We start from the raw sequence: 20,659 nt of genomic DNA, 5'->3' as shown, positions 1-20,659 counted from the left end.
CAGATCGATCATCCTGCGCTGATCTGCGCACAGATCTGCTGTCTGACACCTCCGGACCCCGGCAGAGGGGGGAGATGACTGATATCGGCCGGGGCATATTGGGCTTTGTTCCCACAAGGAGGATTTGGGGAGTTTTTGGTGCAGATTTCCTGCAGTACTTCTGCACCTATTGGGTAAATCAGGTTCCTTGTGTTTTTTTTGTATATTCTTTATTAAATAAAGAGAAGGCCCAGAAAAGCCTCGAATGCCGTGATGTTTGTCATTTCCATAGCGTGTCGTAAGTCTATGAAGCCCCCGATCTTCTAGAATTGTTTCTGACCCTCCTGGTGTTCTGCGTTAGTGGTACAGTCCCGTGCAGATGACGGGTTTTTTCCTGTGGATTTTCTATGAGGATCCGCACATATCGCACTGCAGGTCGCATTCTGCCGCACATTTCTATAAATCCGTCCTCTCTGCCGGAGCTGGAAGATTCTGTGTTTGTGACACAGCGAAAATCCGCACCGAAAACTCCTGGTGTGGACACATAATGTACGCAGCTCCACTGCTCTCCAATGTGTGCACCTCGTCAGGTGTCTGCTGACAGAGCGTGCCAGCAGTGAAGGGGTTACCGGCCGGGGGTAATTACACATGACTGTCCCCGCTGGGAGACGCGCTCAGGTAGAGGCAGGTTGTCAGAGAGGTATGCAGCGAGGACAGGTAGAGACAGGTACGCAGCACACGGCGAGGAGGGAGGCTCCGCAGACACCTCCACATGGTGGGGACCCCGACGACGCCTGGTGAGTACAGGACCCCCATCACCTATAGGGCCCTGCGATGTGAGGGACTGGGAGCGAGAGATGGCTGACAGCCCCGAGGGAGGTGGGAGGTGCAGTCCTATGTAACACAATGTGATAACTAAGATAATGTAGTAGATGTCACAGGCAGTCCTATGTAGCACCACAGATAACACAGTGATAACTCTGAGTACAGATAATGTAGTAATGTCACCTGCAGTCCTATGTAACACCACAGATAACACAGTGATAACTCTGAGTACAGATAATGTAGTAGATGTCACCTGCAGTCCTATGTAACACCACAGATAACACAGTGATGACTCTGAGTACTGATAATGTAGTAGATGTCACCTGCAGTCCTATGTAATACCACAGATAACACAGTGATGACTCTGAGTACTGATAATGTAGTAAATATCACCTGCAGTCCTATGTAATACCACAGATAACAGTGATGACTCTGAGTACTGATAATGTAGTAAATGTCACCTGCAGTCCTATGTAATACCACAGATAACAGTGATGACTCTGAGTACTGATAATGTAGTAAATGTCACCTGCAGTCCTATGTAATACCACAGATAACACAGTGATGACTCTGAGTACTGATAATGTGGTAAATGTCACCTGCAGTCCTATGTAATACCACAGATAACACAGTGATGACTCTGAGTACTGATAATGTAGTAAATGTCACCTGCAGTCCTATGTAATACCACAGATAACACAGTGATAACTCTGAGTACTGATAATGTAGTAGATGTCACCTGCGGTCCCATGTAACAGATAGTAGATGGGGTTCCCTGACTGTGGGGTGCTTTGCTCCCTAGTGAGTGTCTGGATACAATGTGTCGTGACTTGCTACATTGTGTCCCTCTGTCCTGTGACTGATCCCCTCTCCCGTGGATCGGCTGCTGCGGACCTGATATGACAGGATGTCTCATGGTGGGGTGGCGGTGGCGAAACACAAGAAGAACAAGTGAGAACATGAGTCCTTGTCAGAAGCCACCCTCAGATCCAGGACCGCCTGAGGCGGGTGATTCTAGGCCGGCAAGTCAGGGGTCTCCTCTTGTAGAGGGCTTGTGATCGGCTGGCGTTTGTCCACAGTTTCCCGTCGTCATTGTGTCTTGAAATACAGCGCTGAGCAGAAGTGTTAGGTGGGGGTAATAACCGCTGTAGTCAGAAGCTCCAGACACAGAAGGGTTAATAGATTATTCTGATGATGGCGTCCGCTCAGCAGATGGCGTCCGCTCAGTAGATGGCGTCCGCTCAGTAGATGGCGTCCGCTCAGTAGATGGCGTCCGCTCAGTAGATGGCGTCCGCTCAGTAGATGGCGTCCGCTCAGTAGATGGCGTCCGCTCAGTAGATGGCGTCCGCTCAGTAGATGGCGTCCGCTCAGTAGATGGCGTCTGCTCAGTAGGTTGCGTCTGCTCAGTAGATGGCGTCTGCTCAGTAGATGGCGTCTGCTCAGTAGATGGCGTCTGCTCAGTAGATGGCGTCCGCTCGGTGGATGGCGTCCGCTCAGTAGATGGCGTCCGCTCAGTAGATGGCGTCCCCTCAGTAGATGGCGTCCCCTCAGTAGATGGTGTCCGCTCAGTAGATGGCGTCCGCTCAGGAGATGGCGTTCCCTCAGTAGATGGTGTCCGCTCAGTAGATGGCGTCCGCTCAGGAGATGGCGTCCCCTCAGATGACATCCACTCAGTAGATGGCGTCCGCTCAGTAGATGGCGTCCGCTCAGTAGACGGCGTCCGCTCAGTAGACGGCGTCCGCTCAGTAGACGGCGTCTGCTCAGTAGACGGTGTCCGCTCAGTAGACGGCGTCCGCTCAGTAGATGGCGTCCGCTCAGTAGATGGCGTCCGCTCAGTAGATGGCGTCCGCTCAGTAGATGGCGTCCCTCAGATGACATCCACTCAGTAGATGGCGTCCGCTCAGTAGATGGCGTCCGCTCAGTAAATGGCGTCCGCTCAGTAGATGGCATCCGCTCAGTAGATGGCGTCCCTCAGATGACATCCACTCAGTAGATGGCGTCCGCTCAGTAGATGGCGTCCGCTCTGTTGACGGCGTCCGCTCAGTAGATGGCGTCCCCTCAGATGACATCCACTCAGTAGATGGCGTCCGCTCAGTAGATGGCATCCACTCAGTAGATGGTGTCCGCTCAGTAGATGGCGTCCGCTCAGTAGATGGTGTGACCTCAGATGACATCCACTCAGTAGATGGCGTCTGCTCAGTAGATGGCATCCACTCAGTAGATGGTGTCCGCTCAGTAGGTGGCGTCCGCTCAGTAGATGGTGTCCGCTCAGTAGATGGCGTCCGCTCAGTAGATGGCGTCCGCTCAGTAGATGGCGTCCGCTCAGTAGATGGCGTCCCTCAGATGACATCCACTCAGTAGATGGCGTCCGCTCAGTAGATGGCGTCCGCTCAGTAAATGGCGTCCGCTCAGTAGATGGCATCCGCTCAGTAGATGGCGTCCCTCAGATGACATCCACTCAGTAGATGGCGTCCGCTCAGTAGATGGCGTCCGCTCTGTTGACGGCGTCCGCTCAGTAGATGGCGTCCCCTCAGATGACATCCACTCAGTAGATGGCGTCCGCTCAGTAGATGGCATCCACTCAGTAGATGGTGTCCGCTCAGTAGATGGCGTCCGCTCAGTAGATGGTGTGACCTCAGATGACATCCACTCAGTAGATGGCGTCTGCTCAGTAGATGGCATCCACTCAGTAGATGGTGTCCGCTCAGTAGGTGGCGTCCGCTCAGTAGATGGTGTCCGCTCAGTAGATGGCGTCCGCTCAGTAGATGGCGTCCGCTCAGTAGATGGCGTCCGCTCAGTAGATGGCGTCTGCTCAGTAGATGGCGTCCGCTCAGTAAATGGCGTCCGCTCAGTAGATGGCATCCGCTCAGTAGATGGCGTCCCTCAGATGACATCCACTCAGTAGATGGCGTCCGCTCAGTAGATGGCGTCCGATCTGTTGACGGCGTCCGCTCAGTAGATGGCGTCCCCTCAGATGACATCCACTCAGTAGATGGCGTCCGCTCAGTAGATGGCATCCACTCAGTAGATGGTGTCCGCTCAGTAGATGGCGTCCTCTCAGTAGATGGTGTGACCTCAGATGACATCCACTCAGTAGATGGCGTCTGCTCAGTAGATGGCATCCACTCAGTAGATGGTGTCCGCTCAGTAGATGGCGTCCGCTCAGTAGATGGTGTGACCTCAGATGACATCCACTCAGTAGATGGCGTCTGCTCAGTAGATGGCATCCACTCAGATGACATCCGCTCAGTAATTGACGTCCGCTCAGTAGATGGCGTCCGCTCAGTAGATGGCGTCCGCTCAGTAGATGGCGTCCGCTCAGTAGATGGTGTAACCTCAGATGACATCCGATCAGTAGTTGACGTCCGCTCAGTAGTTGACGTCCGCTCAGTAGATGGCGTCCGCTCAGTAGATGGCGTCCGCTCAGTAGATGGCGTCCGCTCAGTAGATGGCGTCCGCTCAGTAGATGGCGTCCGCTCAGTAGATGGCGTCCGCTCTGTGGATGGCGTCCGCTCTGTGGATGGCGTCCGCTCAGTAGATGACGTCCGCTCTGTAGATGACGTCCGCTCTGTGGATGGTGTCCGCTCAGTAGATGGCATCCGCTCAGTAGTTGATGTCCGCTCAGTGGATGGCGTCCGCTCAGTGGATGGCATCCGCTCAGTGGATGGCGTCCGCTCAGTGGATGGCGTCCGCTCAGTAGATGGCATCCACTCAGTAGATGGTGTCCGCTCAGTAGACGGCGTCTGCTCAGTAGATGGCGTCCGCTCAGTAGATGGCATCCACTCAGATGACGTCCGCTCAGTAGATGGCGTCCGCTCAGTAGATGGTGTCCGCTCAGTAGACGGCGTCTGCTCAGTAGATGGCGTCCGCTCAGTAGATGGCATCCACTCAGATGACGTCCGCTCAGTAGACGGCGTCCGCTCAGTAGACGGCGTCCGCTCAGTAGATGGTGTCCGCTCAGTAGATGGCGTCCGCTCAGTAGATGGCGTCCGCTCAGTAGATGGCGTCCGCTCAGTAGATGGCGTCCGCTCAGTAGATGGCATCCGCTCAGTAGATGGCGTCCGCTCAGTAGATGGCGTCCCTCAGATGACATCCACTCAGTAGATGGCGTCCGCTCAGTAGATGGCGTCCGCTCAGTAGATGGCGTCCGCTCAGTAAATGGCGTCCGCTCAGTAGATGGCGTCCCTCAGATGACATCCACTCAGTAGATGGCGTCCGCTCAGTAGATGGCGTCCGCTCTGTTGACGGCGTCCGCTCAGTAGATGGCGTCCCCTCAGATGACATCCACTCAGTAGATGGCGTCCGCTCAGTAGATGGCATCCACTCAGTAGATGGTGTCCGCTCAGTAGATGGCGTCCGCTCAGTAGATGGTGTGACCTCAGATGACATCCACTCAGTAGATGGCGTCTGCTCAGTAGATGGCATCCACTCAGTAGATGGCGTCCGCTCAGTAGATGGTGTGACCTCAGATGACATCCACTCAGTAGATGGCGTCTGCTCAGTAGATGGCATCCACTCAGATGAAATCCGCTCAGTAATTGACGTCCGCTCAGTAGATGGCGTCCGCTCAGTAGATGGCGTCCGCTCAGTAGATGGCGTCCGCTCAGTAGATGGTGTAACCTCAGATGACATCCGCTCAGTAGTTGACGTCCGCTCAGTAGTTGACGTCCGCTCAGTAGATGGCGTCCGCTCAGTAGATGGCGTCCGCTCAGTAGATGGCGTCCGCTCAGTAGATGGCGTCCGCTCAGTAGATGGCGTCCGCTCTGTGGATGGCGTCCGCTCAGTAGATGACGTCCGCTCTGTAGATGACGTCCGCTCTGTGGATGGTGTCCGCTCTGTGGATGGTGTCCGCTCAGTAGATGGCATCCGCTCAGTAGTTGATGTCCGCTCAGTGGATGGAGTCCGCTCAGTGGATGGCGTCCGCTCAGTGGATGGCGTCCGCTCAGTAGATGGTGTCCGCTCAGTAGATGATGTCCGCTCTGTGTATGGCATCCGCTCAGTAGTTGATGTCCGCTCAGTGGATGGCGTCCGCTCAGTGGATGGCGTCCGCTCAGTAGATGGCGTCCGCTCAGTAGATGGCGTCCGCTCAGTGGATGGCGTCCGCTCAGTAGACGGCGTCCGCTCAGTAGACGGCGTCCGCTCGGTAGACGGCGTCCGCTCGGTAGACGGCGTCCGCTCGGTGGATGGCGTCTGCTCGGCAGTAGACGGCGTCCGCTCAGTAGACGGCGTCCGCTCACTGGATGGTGTCCGCTCAGTGGATGGCGTCCGCTCGGTGGATGGCGTCCGCTCAGTGACCATCCAGTGGATGGCGTTCGCTCAGTGGATGGCATCTTTGGTCACTGCCGGGTCTGTGCTGATAGCACTGCTGTGTAGGATCACAAGAAGGATCCGCACAAGCCTCATGCACAGAAGATCTGGGGCAAGTTCTCCAGGGTGTTTGGCCCAAACTCCTGCCGAGATCCTCCATAAACTCCATTCTCTTCGCCTTTTGAACTATTAAGGCCTTGTTCAGATGTGGGTTTCTTTGTACGAGCTCTAGCCGTGATTCTCATGGAGCGCTCTTGCCATTGTAGTCTATGGCTCTGTTCACATGTCGGGGGATGTTTGCAGAGCGACTGTCCACATAAGAACACAGACACGTCCGGTTCTGATCGGAGGTTCAGATCCAACTCTGTCTATGGCACCCGGACACTGTCCATTCCTCAGACTGTGGTAGGAGAAGCTGGAGAAACTGACATCAGGTTTTTTTTCCCTAAAAAAACCAACAAAACCGCAAATAAAACTCAGCGTTGTTTTTTGTGCATGCGAACAATCAGTGATGTGTGGATGAGCCCTTATATTCTCCGCAGCATGCATGCACAGCGCTGTATTTCTACATCCGTGCTGGGAGAGGGCCAGATACCGCGCAGGCCTCGGCAGCACTTTTAGAGGTTTCCTTGAGGCCAGAGATGATTATTATTTATTTATATAGCACCATTGATTCCATGGTGCTGTACATGAGATGACCTCTTCTAATTCTTCTCATCCAGTGATTATTCCCCTGTCGCTCCGCTCTCCGAGCAACGGCTGAATCCGGAGCATTGTTCATTTCCTTCCTGTCGATGTAGTCACCGATGTACAGATTTTGGCTCTGGACCCCCCATTATACTATATTTGCAGCTCTGGAGGTGACCGGTGTAACTGAGGACTGGCACTGCAGGTATTCCGCAGGTAGAATGTGACTCAGCGGCCAACGTGCAGTTTCATTGGATTTGGCACTGGTTGATAACGCTCTGGAGTAAAGTTCAAGGTGTCTCCGGCCTCTTCCTTGATATGGGACCGGGCGCTGGCAGACACTTCCCCGGCTCTACAAGACGCTGCTCTCTGTCGTGTAACTTGAGCTGGTGGTTATGGCCGTGCTCTCTCCTCCCGGTGATCCTGGGCAGACATGGATGTGTTCCCCTCTTTCACAGTTGGGGACATTCGTTGTGGCAATAAGGGTTTGTGTGCACTGAGCTTTGTGAGGAGCGTTTGGATCAGGTCCGCTTCAAAAACTGCCTGAAAAATCTCTCCCAAAAAAGGTTTTTCCTCTTCATTTCTATTGTAAAACCATTTTCCCGTTCACATGTTCAATAGTTTGCACATTTTTAATCCGCATGAAGTCTTGAGAATCGCCAGGTGGGAAAAAGAGAGAGCCCCCACACAGTATGATAGCCCCCACACAGTATGATAGCCCCCACACAGTATGAAGCCCCCGCACAGTATGATAGCCCCCACACAGTATGATAGCCCCCACACAGTATGATAGCCCCCACACAGTATGAAGCCCCCACACAGTATGATAGCCCCCACACAGTATGAAGCCCCCACACAGTATGATAGCCCCCACACAGTATGAAGCCCCCACACAGTATGATAGCCCCCACACAGTATGAAGCCCCCGCACAGTATGATAGCCCCCACACAGTATGATAGCCCCCACACAGTATGAAGCCCCCACACAGTATGAAGCCCCCACACAGTATGATAGCCCCCACACAGTATGAAGCCCCCACACACAGTATGAAGCCCCCACACACAGTATGAAGCCCCCACACACAGTATGACGCCCCCACACACAGTATGATGCCCCCACACAGTATGATACCCCCACAGAGTATGATGCCCCCACACACAGTTTGATGCCCCTACACAGTATGATGCCCCCACACAGTATGATAGCCCCCACACAGTATGACACCTTCACTCACAGTATGACACCCCCACACACAGTATGACGCCCCCACACAGTATGATGCCCCCACACTGTATGATGCCCCCACACAGTTTGATGCCCCCACACATAGTATGATGCCCCCACAGACAGTATGATGCCCCCACAGACAGTATGATGCCCCCCACAGTATGATGCCCCCCACACAGTATGATGCCCCCACACAGTATGATGCCCCCACACTGTATGATGCCCACACAGTATGATGCCCCCCACACAGTATGATGCTCCCACACACAGTATGATGCTCCCACACACAGTATGATGCTCCCACACACAGTATGATGCCCCCACACTGTATGATGCCCCCACACATAGTATGATGCCCCCACACACAGTATGATGCCCCCCACACAGTATGATGCCCCCACACTGTATGATGCCCCCACACTGTATGATGCCCCCACACACAGTATGATGCCCCAACACAGTATGATGCTCTCTCACAGTATGATGCTCTCTCACAGTATGATGCTCTCACACAGTATGACGCTCTCACACAGTATGACGCCCCCACCCACAGTATGACGCCCCCACCCACAGTATGTCACCCCCACACTGTATGATGCCCCCATACACAGTATGATGCTCCCACACAGTATGATGCCCCCACACTGTATGATGCTCTCACACACAGTATGATGCCCCCACACAGTAAGAAGCCCCCACACAGTATGATAGCCCCCACACAGTATGAAGCCCCCACACACAGTATGAAGCCCCCACACACAGTATGACGCCCCCACACACAGTATGATGCCCCCACAGAGTATGATGCCCGCACAGAGTATGATGCCCCCACACACAGTTTGATGCCCCTACACAGTATGATGCCCCCACACAGTGTGATAGCCCCCACACAGTATGATTCCCCCACACAGTATGACACCTTCACTCACAGTATGACACCCCCACACACAGTATGACGCCCCCACACAGTATGATGCCCCCACACTGTATGATGCCCCCACACTGTATGATGCCCCCACACTGTATGATGCCCCCACAGACAGTATGATGCCCCCCACACAGTATGATGCCCCCACACAGTATGATGCCCCCACACAGTATGATGCCCCCACACAGTATGATGCCCCCACACTATATGATGCCCACACAGTATGATGCCCCCCACACAGTATGATGCTCCCACACACAGTATGATGCTCCCACACACAGTATGATGCCCCCACACTGTATGATGCCCCCACACAGTTTGATGCCCCCACACATAGTATGATGCCCCCACAGACAGTATGATGCCCCCACACAGTATGATGCCCCCCACACAGTATGATGCCCCCACACTGTATGATGCCCCCACACTGTATGATGCCCCCCACATAGTATGATGCTCCCACACACAGTATGATGCTCCCCCACACAGTATGATGCCCCCACACTGTATGATGCCCCCACACAGTATGATGCCCCCACACATAGTATGATGCCCCCACACACAGTATGATGCCCCCACACTGTATGATGCCCCCCACACTGTATGATGCCCCCCACACAGTATGATGCCCCCCACACAGTATGATGCTCCCACACACAGTATGATGCTCCCACACACAGTATGATGCTCCCACACTTTATGATGCCCCCACACTGTATGATGCCCCCACACTGTATGATGCCCCCACACACAGTTTGATGCCCCCACACTGTATGATGCCCCCACACATAGTATGATGCCCCCACAGACAGTATGATGCCCCCACACAGTATGATGCCCCCACACAGTATGATGCCCCCACACAGTATGATGCCCCCACACACAGTATGACTCCCCCACACACAGTATGACTCCCCCACACACAGTATGACGCCCCCACACACAGTATGATGCTCCCACACACAGTATGACGCCCCCACACACAGTATGACGCGCCCTCACTGTATGATGCCCCCACACAGTATGATGCCCCCACACAGTATGATGCCCCGCACATAGTATGATGCCCCCACACATAGTATGATGCCCCCACACACAGTATGATGCCCCAACACAGTATAATTTCCCCACACACAGTATGATGCTCCCACACAGTATGATGCTCCCACACAGTATGATGCCCCTACACAGTATGATGCCCCTACACAGTATGATGCCCCTACACAGTTTGATGCCCCCCACACAGTATGATTCCCCCACACAGTGTGATGCCCCCACACACAGTATGATGCCCCCTCACAGTATGATGCCCCCTCACAGTATGATGCCCCCCCACACAATATGATGCCCCCACACTGTATGATGCCCCCACACACAGTATGATGCCCCCACACAGTATGATGCCCCCACACAGTATGATGACCCCACACAGTATGATTTCATCACACACAGTATAAAGCTACGACACACACAGTATGATGCCCCCACACACAGTATGATGCCCCCACACACAGTATGATGCCCCCACACACAGTATGATGCCCCAACACAGTATGATGCTCTCTCACAGTATGATGCTCTCACACAGTATGACGCTCTCACACAGTATGACGCCTTCACTCACAGTATGACGCCTTCACTCACAGTATGATGCCCCCACACACAGTATGATGCCCCCACACAGTATGATGCCCCCACACAGTATGATGCCCCCACACAGTATGATGCCCCCATACACAGTATGACTCCCCCACACACAGTATGACGCCCCCACACACAGTATGATGCTCCCACACACAGTATGACACCCCCACACACAGTATGACGCGCCCTCACTGTATGATGCCCCCACACAGTATGATGCCCCCACACAGTATGATGCCCCGCACATAGTATGATGCCCCCGCACATAGTATGATGCCCCCACACACAGTATGATGCCCCAACACAGTATAATTTCCCCACACACAGTATGATGCTCCCACACAGTATGATGCTCCCACACAGTATGATGCTCCCACACAGTATGATGCCCCTACACAGTATGATGCCCCTACACAGTTTGATGCCCCTACACAGTTTGATGCCCCCCACACAGTATGATTCCCCCACACAGTGTGATGCCCCCACACACAGTATGATGCCCCCTCACAGTATGATGCCCCCTCACAGTATGATGCCCCCCCACACAATATGATGCCCCCCCACACAATATGATGCCCCCACACTGTATGATACCCCACACACAGTATGATGCCCCACACAGTATGATGCCCCCCACACAGTATGATGACCCCACACAGTATGATTTCATCACACACAGTATAAAGCTACGACACACACAGTATGATGCCCCCACACACAGTATGATGCCCCCACACACAGTATGATGCCCCCACACACAGTATGATGCCCCAACACAGTATGATGCTCTCTCACAGTATGATGCTCTCACACAGTATGACGCTCTCACACAGTATGACGCCTTCACTCACAGTATGACGCCTTCACTCACAGTATGATGCCCCCACACACAGTATGACGCACCCACCCACAGTATGTCGCCCCCACAAAGTATGATGCCCCCATACACAGTATGATGCTCCTACACAGTATGATGCCCCCACACAGTATGATGCCCCCACACAGTATGATGCCCTCACACACAGATTGATGCTCCCACACAGTATAATGCCCCCACACAGTATGATGCCCCCACACAGTATGATGCCTTCACACACAATGATGCCCCCACACACAGTATGGTGCCCCCACACAGTATGATTCTCCCACACAGTATGACACCTTCACTCACAGTGTGACGCCCCCACACACAGTATGAGACCCCCACACACAGTATGACGCCTCCACACAGTATGACGCCCCCACACAGTATGATGCCCCCACACAGTATGATGCCCCCACACAGTTTGATGCTCCCACACACAGTTTGATGCTCCCACACACAGTTTGATGCTCCCACACACAGTATGATGCTCCCACACACAGTATGATGCCCCCACACAGTATGATGCTCCCACACAGTATGACGCCTTCACTCACAGTATGACGCCCCCACACACAGTATGATGCCCCCACACAGTATGATGCCCCCACACACAGTATGATGCCCCCACACACAGTATGATGCCCCCACACACAGTATGATGCCCCCACACACAGTATGATGCCCCCACACAGTATGATGCCCCCACACAGTGTGATGCCCCCACACTGTATGATGCCCCCACACTGTATGATGCCACCACAGACAGTATGATGCCCACACACAGTATGATGCCCCCACACAGTATGATTTCCCCACACACAGTATGATGCCCCCACACAGTATGACGCCCCCACTCACAGTATGACGCCCCCACTCACAGTATGACGCCCCCACTCACAGTATGACGCCCCCACTCACAGTATGACGCCCCCACTCACAGTATGACGCCCCCACTCACAGTATGACGCCCCCACTCACAGTATGACGCCCCCACTCACAGTATGACGCCCCCACTCACAGTATGACGCCCCCACTCACAGTATGACGCCCCCACTCACAGTATGACGCCCCCACACAGTATGATGCCCCCACACAGTTTGATGCTCCCACACACAGTTTGATGCTCCCACACACAGTTTGATGCTCCCACACACAGTTTGATGCTCCCACACACAGTATGATGCCCCCACACAGTATGATGCTCCCACACAGTATGACGCCTTCACTCACAGTATGACGCCCCCACACACAGTATGACGCCCCCACACACAGTATGACGCCCCCACACACAGTATGATGCCCCCACACAGTATGATGCCCCCACACAGTATGATGCCCTCACACACAGAATGATGCTCCCACACAGTATAATGCCCCCACACAGTATGATGCCCCCGCACAGTATGATGCCCCCACACACAGTATGGTGCCCCCACACAGTATGATTCTCCCACACAGTATGACACCTTCACTCACAGTGTGACGCCCCCACACACAGTATGATTTTCCCACACACAGTATGATTTTCCCACACACAGTATGATTTTCCCACACACAGTATGATGCCCCCACACACAGTATGATGCCCCCACACACAGTATGATGCCCCCACACACAGTATGATGCCCCCACACACAGTATGATGCCCCCACACACAGTATGATGCCCCCACACACAGTATGATGCCCCCACACACAGTATGATGCCCCCACACACAGTATGATTTCCCCACACACAGTATGATGCCCCCTCACACAGTATGGGGAGGTATTCGTGCATTGGGATGTTTGTGTGGAGAGACATGCGCTGGGGTGTTGGGGTAAAGTCATGTCTTGGGGTGCTGGGGGGCAGTCGTATATTGGGGAGAGATTCATGCGTTGCGATGTTTGGTGGGAGAGTTATACGCCTGGGTGTTGGGGTAAAGTCATGCCTTGGGGTGCTGGGGGGGCCGTTGCGTGCTGGGGGATGGGCAGTTCATTCACAAAGGTTTTTTTGCTGCACTTGTACCTGTTTTGTGGTTTAGAACAAAAATGTGGTTTTACAATTTCCAAATTCTCGGGCTCATTCCTGGCATTCTGTGTTGAGTGACTCCATTATGAGGCCAGATCCGGACTGGTGGGTGACAGCGGGGAGGGGACCAAGATGTCAATCATTCATCATTCCAAATCCAAACATATCAGTGAGGAGGACCGGGCCTATGGACGTCAGATAGCGAGGACATGTGCCGCACAGTGTACACAACATGCCGCTGCTCCTCTGCTGGTAATTCACACTATATGCAAATTAGAACGGAATGCATTATTCCTTCATCATAAATGATCCAAAAAGTTTGAAAGGACCAAAAAACAATGTTAATTTGGAACACTCACTAAATACTGATGTACAAAAATACAAAGTGCACCTCCAAAACATAGTAACATAGTTAGTAAGGCCGAAAAAAGACATTAGTCCATCCAGTTCAGCCTATAAAATTCTGTCAGAATAAATCCCCAGATCTACGTCCTTCTAAAGAACCTAATCACTGTCAGATACAATATCGTTACGCTCCAGGAAGACGTCCAGGCCTCTCTTGAACCCCTCGACTGAGTTCGCCATCACCACCTCCTCAGGCAGGGAATTCCAGATTCTCACTGACCTAACAGTAAAGAATCCTCTTCTATGTTGGTGGAGAAACCTTTTCCCCTCCAGACGCAGAGAATGCCACCTTGTGACCGTCACCTTCCTTGGTGTAAACAGATCCTCGGAGAGAGATTTGTATTGTCCCCTTATATACTTATACATGGTTATTAGATCGCCTCAACACATCAACCTAATCTATCCCTGTGTGGCACAGCCAAAAGTTTTACCATAACCAGGTTCCCCGCATCATGTTCCCACATGCTTTATGCATCCATTAGCCCTCTGTGTCTGTACTGTTACACACTTAACACTATGGCTGGTCCATACAATCAGGGCAACTGTTACCACCCACCTTTCGTGTCTCCCTCTTTCCTCATAGACTGTAAGCTTGCGAGCAGGGCCCTCTTTCCTCTTGGTATCTGTTATGATCTATGTGATTATTGTTATGCTGTAATGTCTATTGTCTGTACAAGTCCCCCCTGAAATGTAAAGTGCTGCGGAATATGTCGGCGCTATAGAAATAAAATGTATTATTGTTATTATTAGAGCGCCCCTCAGTCGTCTTTTTTCTAGACTAAATAATCCTAATTTTGCTAATCCCTTTGGGTATTGTAGTTCCCCCATCCCCTTTATTAATTTTGGTGCCCTCCTTTGTATCCGCTCTAGTTCCATTATATTCTTCCTGAGCACCGGTGCCCAAAACTGTCCACAGTGCTTCATGTGTGGTCTAACCAGAGATTTGTACAGATAATAAAAAGTTCAATATTTTATTATATTAGAAAACATCACATAAGTATATAAATACATGGACAAGGGATACAAAAAAAGAGAGCGATAGGGACATGCAAATAAATATGTAAAACCGGGTCTTACATAGCATATGTATAGAGGAGGGGAATGACAGCACTAGTCCCTCAAAAACGAATAGGTCAAATCTACAACAAATAAGTGCAAAAAAGCAGTCCATAAAAGTCAATTGGACCACTAAAGGTCCTCCTTAATAAAATGCATATGCAGCCTCAATATGTCACACCATGGTAGATGTGACCACACAATATAATTACATTCAATCCTAGTGGTCAAAATAGGCCACAAAAACGATAGAAAGCAAAACGCGAAACGCGCGTTGGGGCTGTATACACCGGGTTTTTCTGGAGAGGTACTATGGGTAAGAGTGACGCTTTTGATGCCTTTTTTCGCTTTATATCGCTTTGTGTGGCCTATTTTGACCACTAGGATTGTATGTAATTATATTGTGTGGTCACATCTACCATGGTGTGACATATTGAGGCTGCATATGCACTTTATTAAGGAGGACCTTTAGTGGTCCAATTGACTTTTATGGACTGCTTTTTTTGCACTTATTTGTTGTAGATTTGACCTATTCGTTTTTGAGGGACTAGTGCTGTCCTTCCCCTCCTCTATACATATGCTATGTAAGACCTGGTTTTACATATTTATTTGCATGTCCCTATCGCTCTCTTTTTTTGTATCCCTTGTCCATGTATTTATATACTTATGTGATGTTTTCTAATATAATAAAATATTGAACTTTTTATTATCTCTTGTTTTGGAGGTACACTGTATTTTTGTACATTGGTACTTCAGACTGTAGAGATTTCGTGTTCCCCCAGGATGTCGGCTTCTGTCTTCTCCGGATCTATGATTTCTTTTGTGGTTGTGTCCATTTTGTTGATAGTTGTCTCCTAGAATAAAGCTTATGAGGCATGTAGAGGTTTGGGGTTGATCTGGTCCCAGATCCTCATGTTTGCATTTGGTGTTGTCCTTGTATTTTCAGATTTTCCTCTTCTTGGGGTCATTGATCTCCACCATATTTATTTGCAGTTGTGTCTTGAAAAAAAGTCTGTAAAGTCATTGACCTTAGAGAGATCTGATGAGTGCCCACTGGTCATCGGCAAGAGGTCTCAGATGTCCCAGAGTATTCACCAACCATCATGGTCCGGCATGTTTGGTGCATGGACGTTCCCCAGGTTTCTTCTCCTCAAATGCGTCAATGACTTCATATGAAGATGAAAAAACCTGGTACATGCATCGGCCTGAAGTCCCCGCAGCCTACGCATACTGGAGCTGGTGACATGTCGCAGGGGCACTGATGATCCTTATAAGAACCCAAATGATCTCCAGAACTAAGAATTGTGGACCGTGTGATTTAGTGGTGGATCTCAGCGATCCATAGTGAACAGATTCCCATAGACGAACCATCATCGAGACACACCTCAGTGAATAGGTGTTTGGTGCTACGAGTAGAGAATGACTAATCTACTCCAAGCCCTACAGTCTGCTCAAGGATTGCTGAGAGTTGTAGTACCACAACTACTGTAAAGTAATCATTCTGTTCCGAGCAGTGAGGAAGTGACGTAGGACCAGGGTGTCTCCTCACACGTGGTGTCCCGGACGGTGGAGACTTCGCTGTAAGATCGTCTTTTCGTCTTCTTTCCTTCTTTCAGCCGTTGCCTCTTCTGGGTTGGTTTTTCGATGTAATCACCTAGTTGTGGAGGCTGCCTGTCATTTCTGACATAGCGATGGTGCAGGGTGGGCTCCGCCGGCGGCCAATCTCTGAAGGTGATACACCTGGTTGTATGAGGCACTGATCCTGGGCCTTCATGTGCCCCGGGGCGGCCAGAGCTGCCGCCAGCAGAGGCCTCTCTGTATGTCCATCAGGGGTAGGCTGGATGCTGCCGCTCGGCCCCTGCAGGACGCCTGGGCCTTCAGAGCAGCGTCCATAGTGTAAAGGTTATTGGTTTGGGGCTGAGTGTTTTGGGTGGAGTCGCTGCGGCTGTATATATATTTATACAAGTTATGTGTCAGGAGTGGAGCTGACAATCTGCAAATCCTCTTAAATTCCATTCATAAATGCTCTCCTTGTAAATCCTGGTCACACCCAGAGCTGCTCAACGAGGCCTCAGCACCCAGCGGGCGTCATTCCAGCACCCTGCCGTATCGCTTGGCGTCCCTGACTCCAGCACCCTGCCGAATTGCCCCGCTCGTCTATCTCTGACGCCCTGCCGTCTCGCCCCACTCATACGTACCTGGCACCATGTTGTCTCTCCCAGTTCATCCCTCTCCACCACCCTGCCGTCTCGCCCAGCTCGTCCCTCTCCAAAACCCCTGCTGTCTCGCCTCGCTCGTGCCTCTCCACCACCCTTTTGTTTCTCCCCACTCGTCCGTATCCGGCACCCTGTTGTCTCTCCCAGCTTGTCCTTCTCCACCACCCTGCCGTCTTTCCCCACTCGTCCCTCTCCACCACCCTGCCGTCTTGCCCTGCTCGTCCCTCTCCACCACCCTACCGTCTTGCCCTGCTCGTCCCTCTCCACCACCCTGCCGTCTTGCCCTGCTCGTCCTTCTCCACCACCCTGCTGCCTCGCCGCACTCATCCCTCTCCTGCATCCTGCCTTTTCGTCCCGCTTGCTCCTCTCCAGGACCCTGCCGTCTCTCCACGCTCGTCCCTCTCCTTGACCCTGCCTTCTCGCCCTACTCGGCCCTCCCCACCACTCTGCCGCCTCGCCCCGCTCGTCCCTCTCCTCCACTCTGCCATCTTTCCCCACTCGTCCCTCTCCACCACCCTGCCGTCTCGCCCCGCTCGTCCCTCTCCACCACCCTGCCGTCTCGCCCCGCTCGTCCCTCTCCACCACCCTGCCTTCTTGCCCTGCTCGTCCCTCTCCACCACCCTGCCATCTTGCCCTGCTCGTCCCTCTCCACCACCCTGCCGTCTTGCCCTGCTCGTCCCTCTCCACCACCCTGCCGTCTTGCCCCGCTTCTTCCTCTCCACCACCCTGTCGTCTCGCCCCGCTCGTCCCTCTCCACCATCTTGCTATCTTGCCCGCTCTGCCCTCTCCACCACCCTGCCGTCTTGCCTCGTTCGTCCCTCTCCACCACCCTGCCTTCTTGCCCCACTCGTTCCTCTCCACCACCCTGCCGTTTCGCTCCGTTCGTCCCTCTCCTCCACCCTGCTGTCACTCCCCACTCGTCCCTCTCCACCACCCTGCCGTCTCTACCCGCTCGTCCCTCTCCTCCACCCTGCCGTCTCTACCTGCTCGTCCCTCTCGTCCACCCTGCCGTCTCGCTCCGCTCGTCCCTCTCCACCACCCTGCCGTCTTGCCCCGCTCGTCCCTGTCCACCACCCTGCTGTCTTGCCCGCTCGTCCCTCTCCACCACCCTGCCGTCTTGCCCTGCTCGTTCCTGTCCACCACCCTGCCATCTCGCCCCTCTCATCCCTCTCCACCACCTTGCCGTCTTGCCCCACTTGTCCCTCTCCACCACCATGCCGTCTTGCCCCGCTCGTTCCTCTCAACTATCCTGCCGTTTCGCCCCGCTCGTCGCTCTCCTCCACCCTGCCATCTTCCTCCGCTCGTTCCTGTCCACCACCCTGCCGTCTCGCCCTGCTCATCCCTCTCCACCACCCTGCCTTCTTGCCCCACTCGTCCCTCTCCACCACCATGCCGTCTTACCCCGCTCGACCCTCTCCACCACCCTGCCATCTTGCCCCGCTCGTTCCTCTCCACCACCCTGCCTTCTCGCCCCGCTCGTCCCTCTCTACCACTCTGCCTTCTCGCCCCGCTCGTCCCTCTCCTCCACCCTGCCGTCTTGCCCCGCTCGTTCCTCTCCACCACTCTGCCGTCTTGCCCCGCTCGTTCCTCTCCACCACCCTGCCGTCTCGCCCCGCTTGCCCCTCTCCAGGACCCTCTCCTATCTGCCGGCAGTTCGGCTCTGACTCAGAATGCATTAAATGACGATGAGCATTACCCAGCATGCCTTGCCTTTTTACATTTTTGCCAATTATGTGTCAGTGTGCATTAGTATCATATCGTCTTAGCAGCTAAGAGGGAGTAGTAGCATGGGTATCCATAGTGGGAGCTCACAGCTTTGTAAAAGTTTCTCCATCATAGTAGAAAGCGAGAATATGGTGTGAAGCCGAATGATGGAGGCCGGTCCCAGTACAGAGGGAAGGCTGGGGGTCTCTCCCAGTAATTGGGCCTCGTTGTAATGGTTTTTATGCTTCTTTCTAGGTCTCTTCCCTCCCCTCTCTCTGGTGTAGACCCATGGCACGTCGGTCCCAGAGCTCTTCACAGGGGGATAATCCTCTGGACCCCAATTACCTGCCCCCACACTACAAGGAGTATTACCGCATTGCTATTGATGTCCTAGCGGAGGATGGAGCGGAGGCGTATGATCGGTTCCTGTGTGAGGAGGGGGCTCCGGACTTCTTGTGTCAATCTGAAATTGACCATATCTCAAAATACCTGCAAAGACCCCCAGAGCCCACCCAGGAAAGCCTATACCCGGACCATAGCTACACTGGACAAGAGGAGGACGATGGCTCGTCAGGGACCTACTGGCCCATGCACTCAGACACAGCCGCCCCGGAGCTGGACCTCGGGTGGCCCACTATATTTGGCTTTCAAGGGACGGAGGTGACAACTCTGATTCATCCACCCCCACCTGATAGCCCCAGTATTAAGGAGGAGGTGCGACGGATGATCCGGTCTGCACAGCAGGTGAGAGATCAGTAACCCATATAATGCACACCCTCCTATACCTGTAGAGTCCTGTGCACTCACTCTCGCTGGGCCTACCATGTTCATACTGTATGATGTCCGGCCACGATGTCCTCTGTGCCCCCTGGATCGTTCTGTCCTCTCTAGACACCTTTGTGCCCTCAGCCTCCTCATAGTACAGTCATGGCCAAAAGATTTGAGAATGACACAAATATTAATTTTTACAAAGTCTACTGCTTCATTTTTTCTAATGGCAATTTCCATATACTCCAGAATGTTATAAAGAGTGATCAGCTTAACAGCAATTAGTTGCAAAGTCAATATTTGCCTAGAAAATGAACTTTATCCCCCAAAACACATTTCAACATAATTGCAGCCCTGCCTTAAAAGGACCAGCTAACATCGTTTCAGTGATTGCTCCATTAACACAGGTGTGGGTGTTGATGAGGACAGGGCTGGAGATCAATCTGTCATGATTAAGTAAGAATGACTCCACTGGACACTTTAAAAGGAGGCTGGTGCTTGGCATCATTGTTTCTCTTCTGTTAACCATGGTTATCTCTAAAGAAACACGTGCAGTCATCATTGCACTGCACAAAAATGGCCTAACAGGGAAGAGTATCGCAGCTAGAAAGATTGCACCTCAGTTAACAATCTATCTCATCATCAAGAACTTCAAGGAGAGAGGTTCCCTTGTTGCCAAAAAGGCTCCAGGGTGCCCAAGAAAGACCAGCAAGCGCCAGGACCATCTCTTAAAAGTGTTTCAGCTGCGGGATCGGGCTACCAGCAGTGCAGAGCTTGCTCAGGAATGGCAGCAGGCAGGTGTGAGTGCATCTGTACGCACTGTGAGGCGGAGACTCTTGGAGCAAGGCCTGGTCTCAAGGAGGGCAGCAAAGAAGCCACTTCTTTCCAGGAAAAACATCATGGACTGACTGATATTCTGCAAGAGGTACAGGGAGTGGACTGCTGAGGACTGGGGTAAAGTCATTTTCTCTGATGAATCCCCTTTTCGATTTTTTGGGACATCTGGAAAACGGCTTATTCAGAGAAGACCAGGTGAG

General features: G+C 52.7%; 1 protein-coding gene across 3 annotated transcripts in view; it reads left to right on the top strand.

Moving 5' to 3' along the window:
- Positions 1-20,659, top strand: part of FAM83H (family with sequence similarity 83 member H) — a 92,791-nt gene that overhangs the window by 49,819 nt on the left and 22,313 nt on the right. For 2 of the 3 annotated variants that reach the window (XM_073543271.1, XM_073543273.1), the window contains exon 2: positions 19,110-19,598. In XM_073543271.1, coding sequence (XP_073399372.1) covers positions 19,143-19,598 — 456 coding nt within the window. In that variant the 5' untranslated portion in view covers positions 19,110-19,142. Of the gene's footprint in view, positions 1-670; positions 777-19,109; positions 19,599-20,659 lie in introns of those variants that run through there. The other variant, XM_073543272.1, reaches the window with a different exon arrangement.

This window comes from Dendrobates tinctorius, unplaced genomic scaffold (assembly GCF_039654945.1).
Source record: "Dendrobates tinctorius isolate UK_male_01 unplaced genomic scaffold, ASM3965494v1 ptg000130l, whole genome shotgun sequence".
Lineage (NCBI taxonomy): Eukaryota > Metazoa > Chordata > Amphibia > Anura > Dendrobatidae > Dendrobates > Dendrobates tinctorius.
This window is presented reverse-complemented; position numbering and strand designations above follow the sequence as displayed.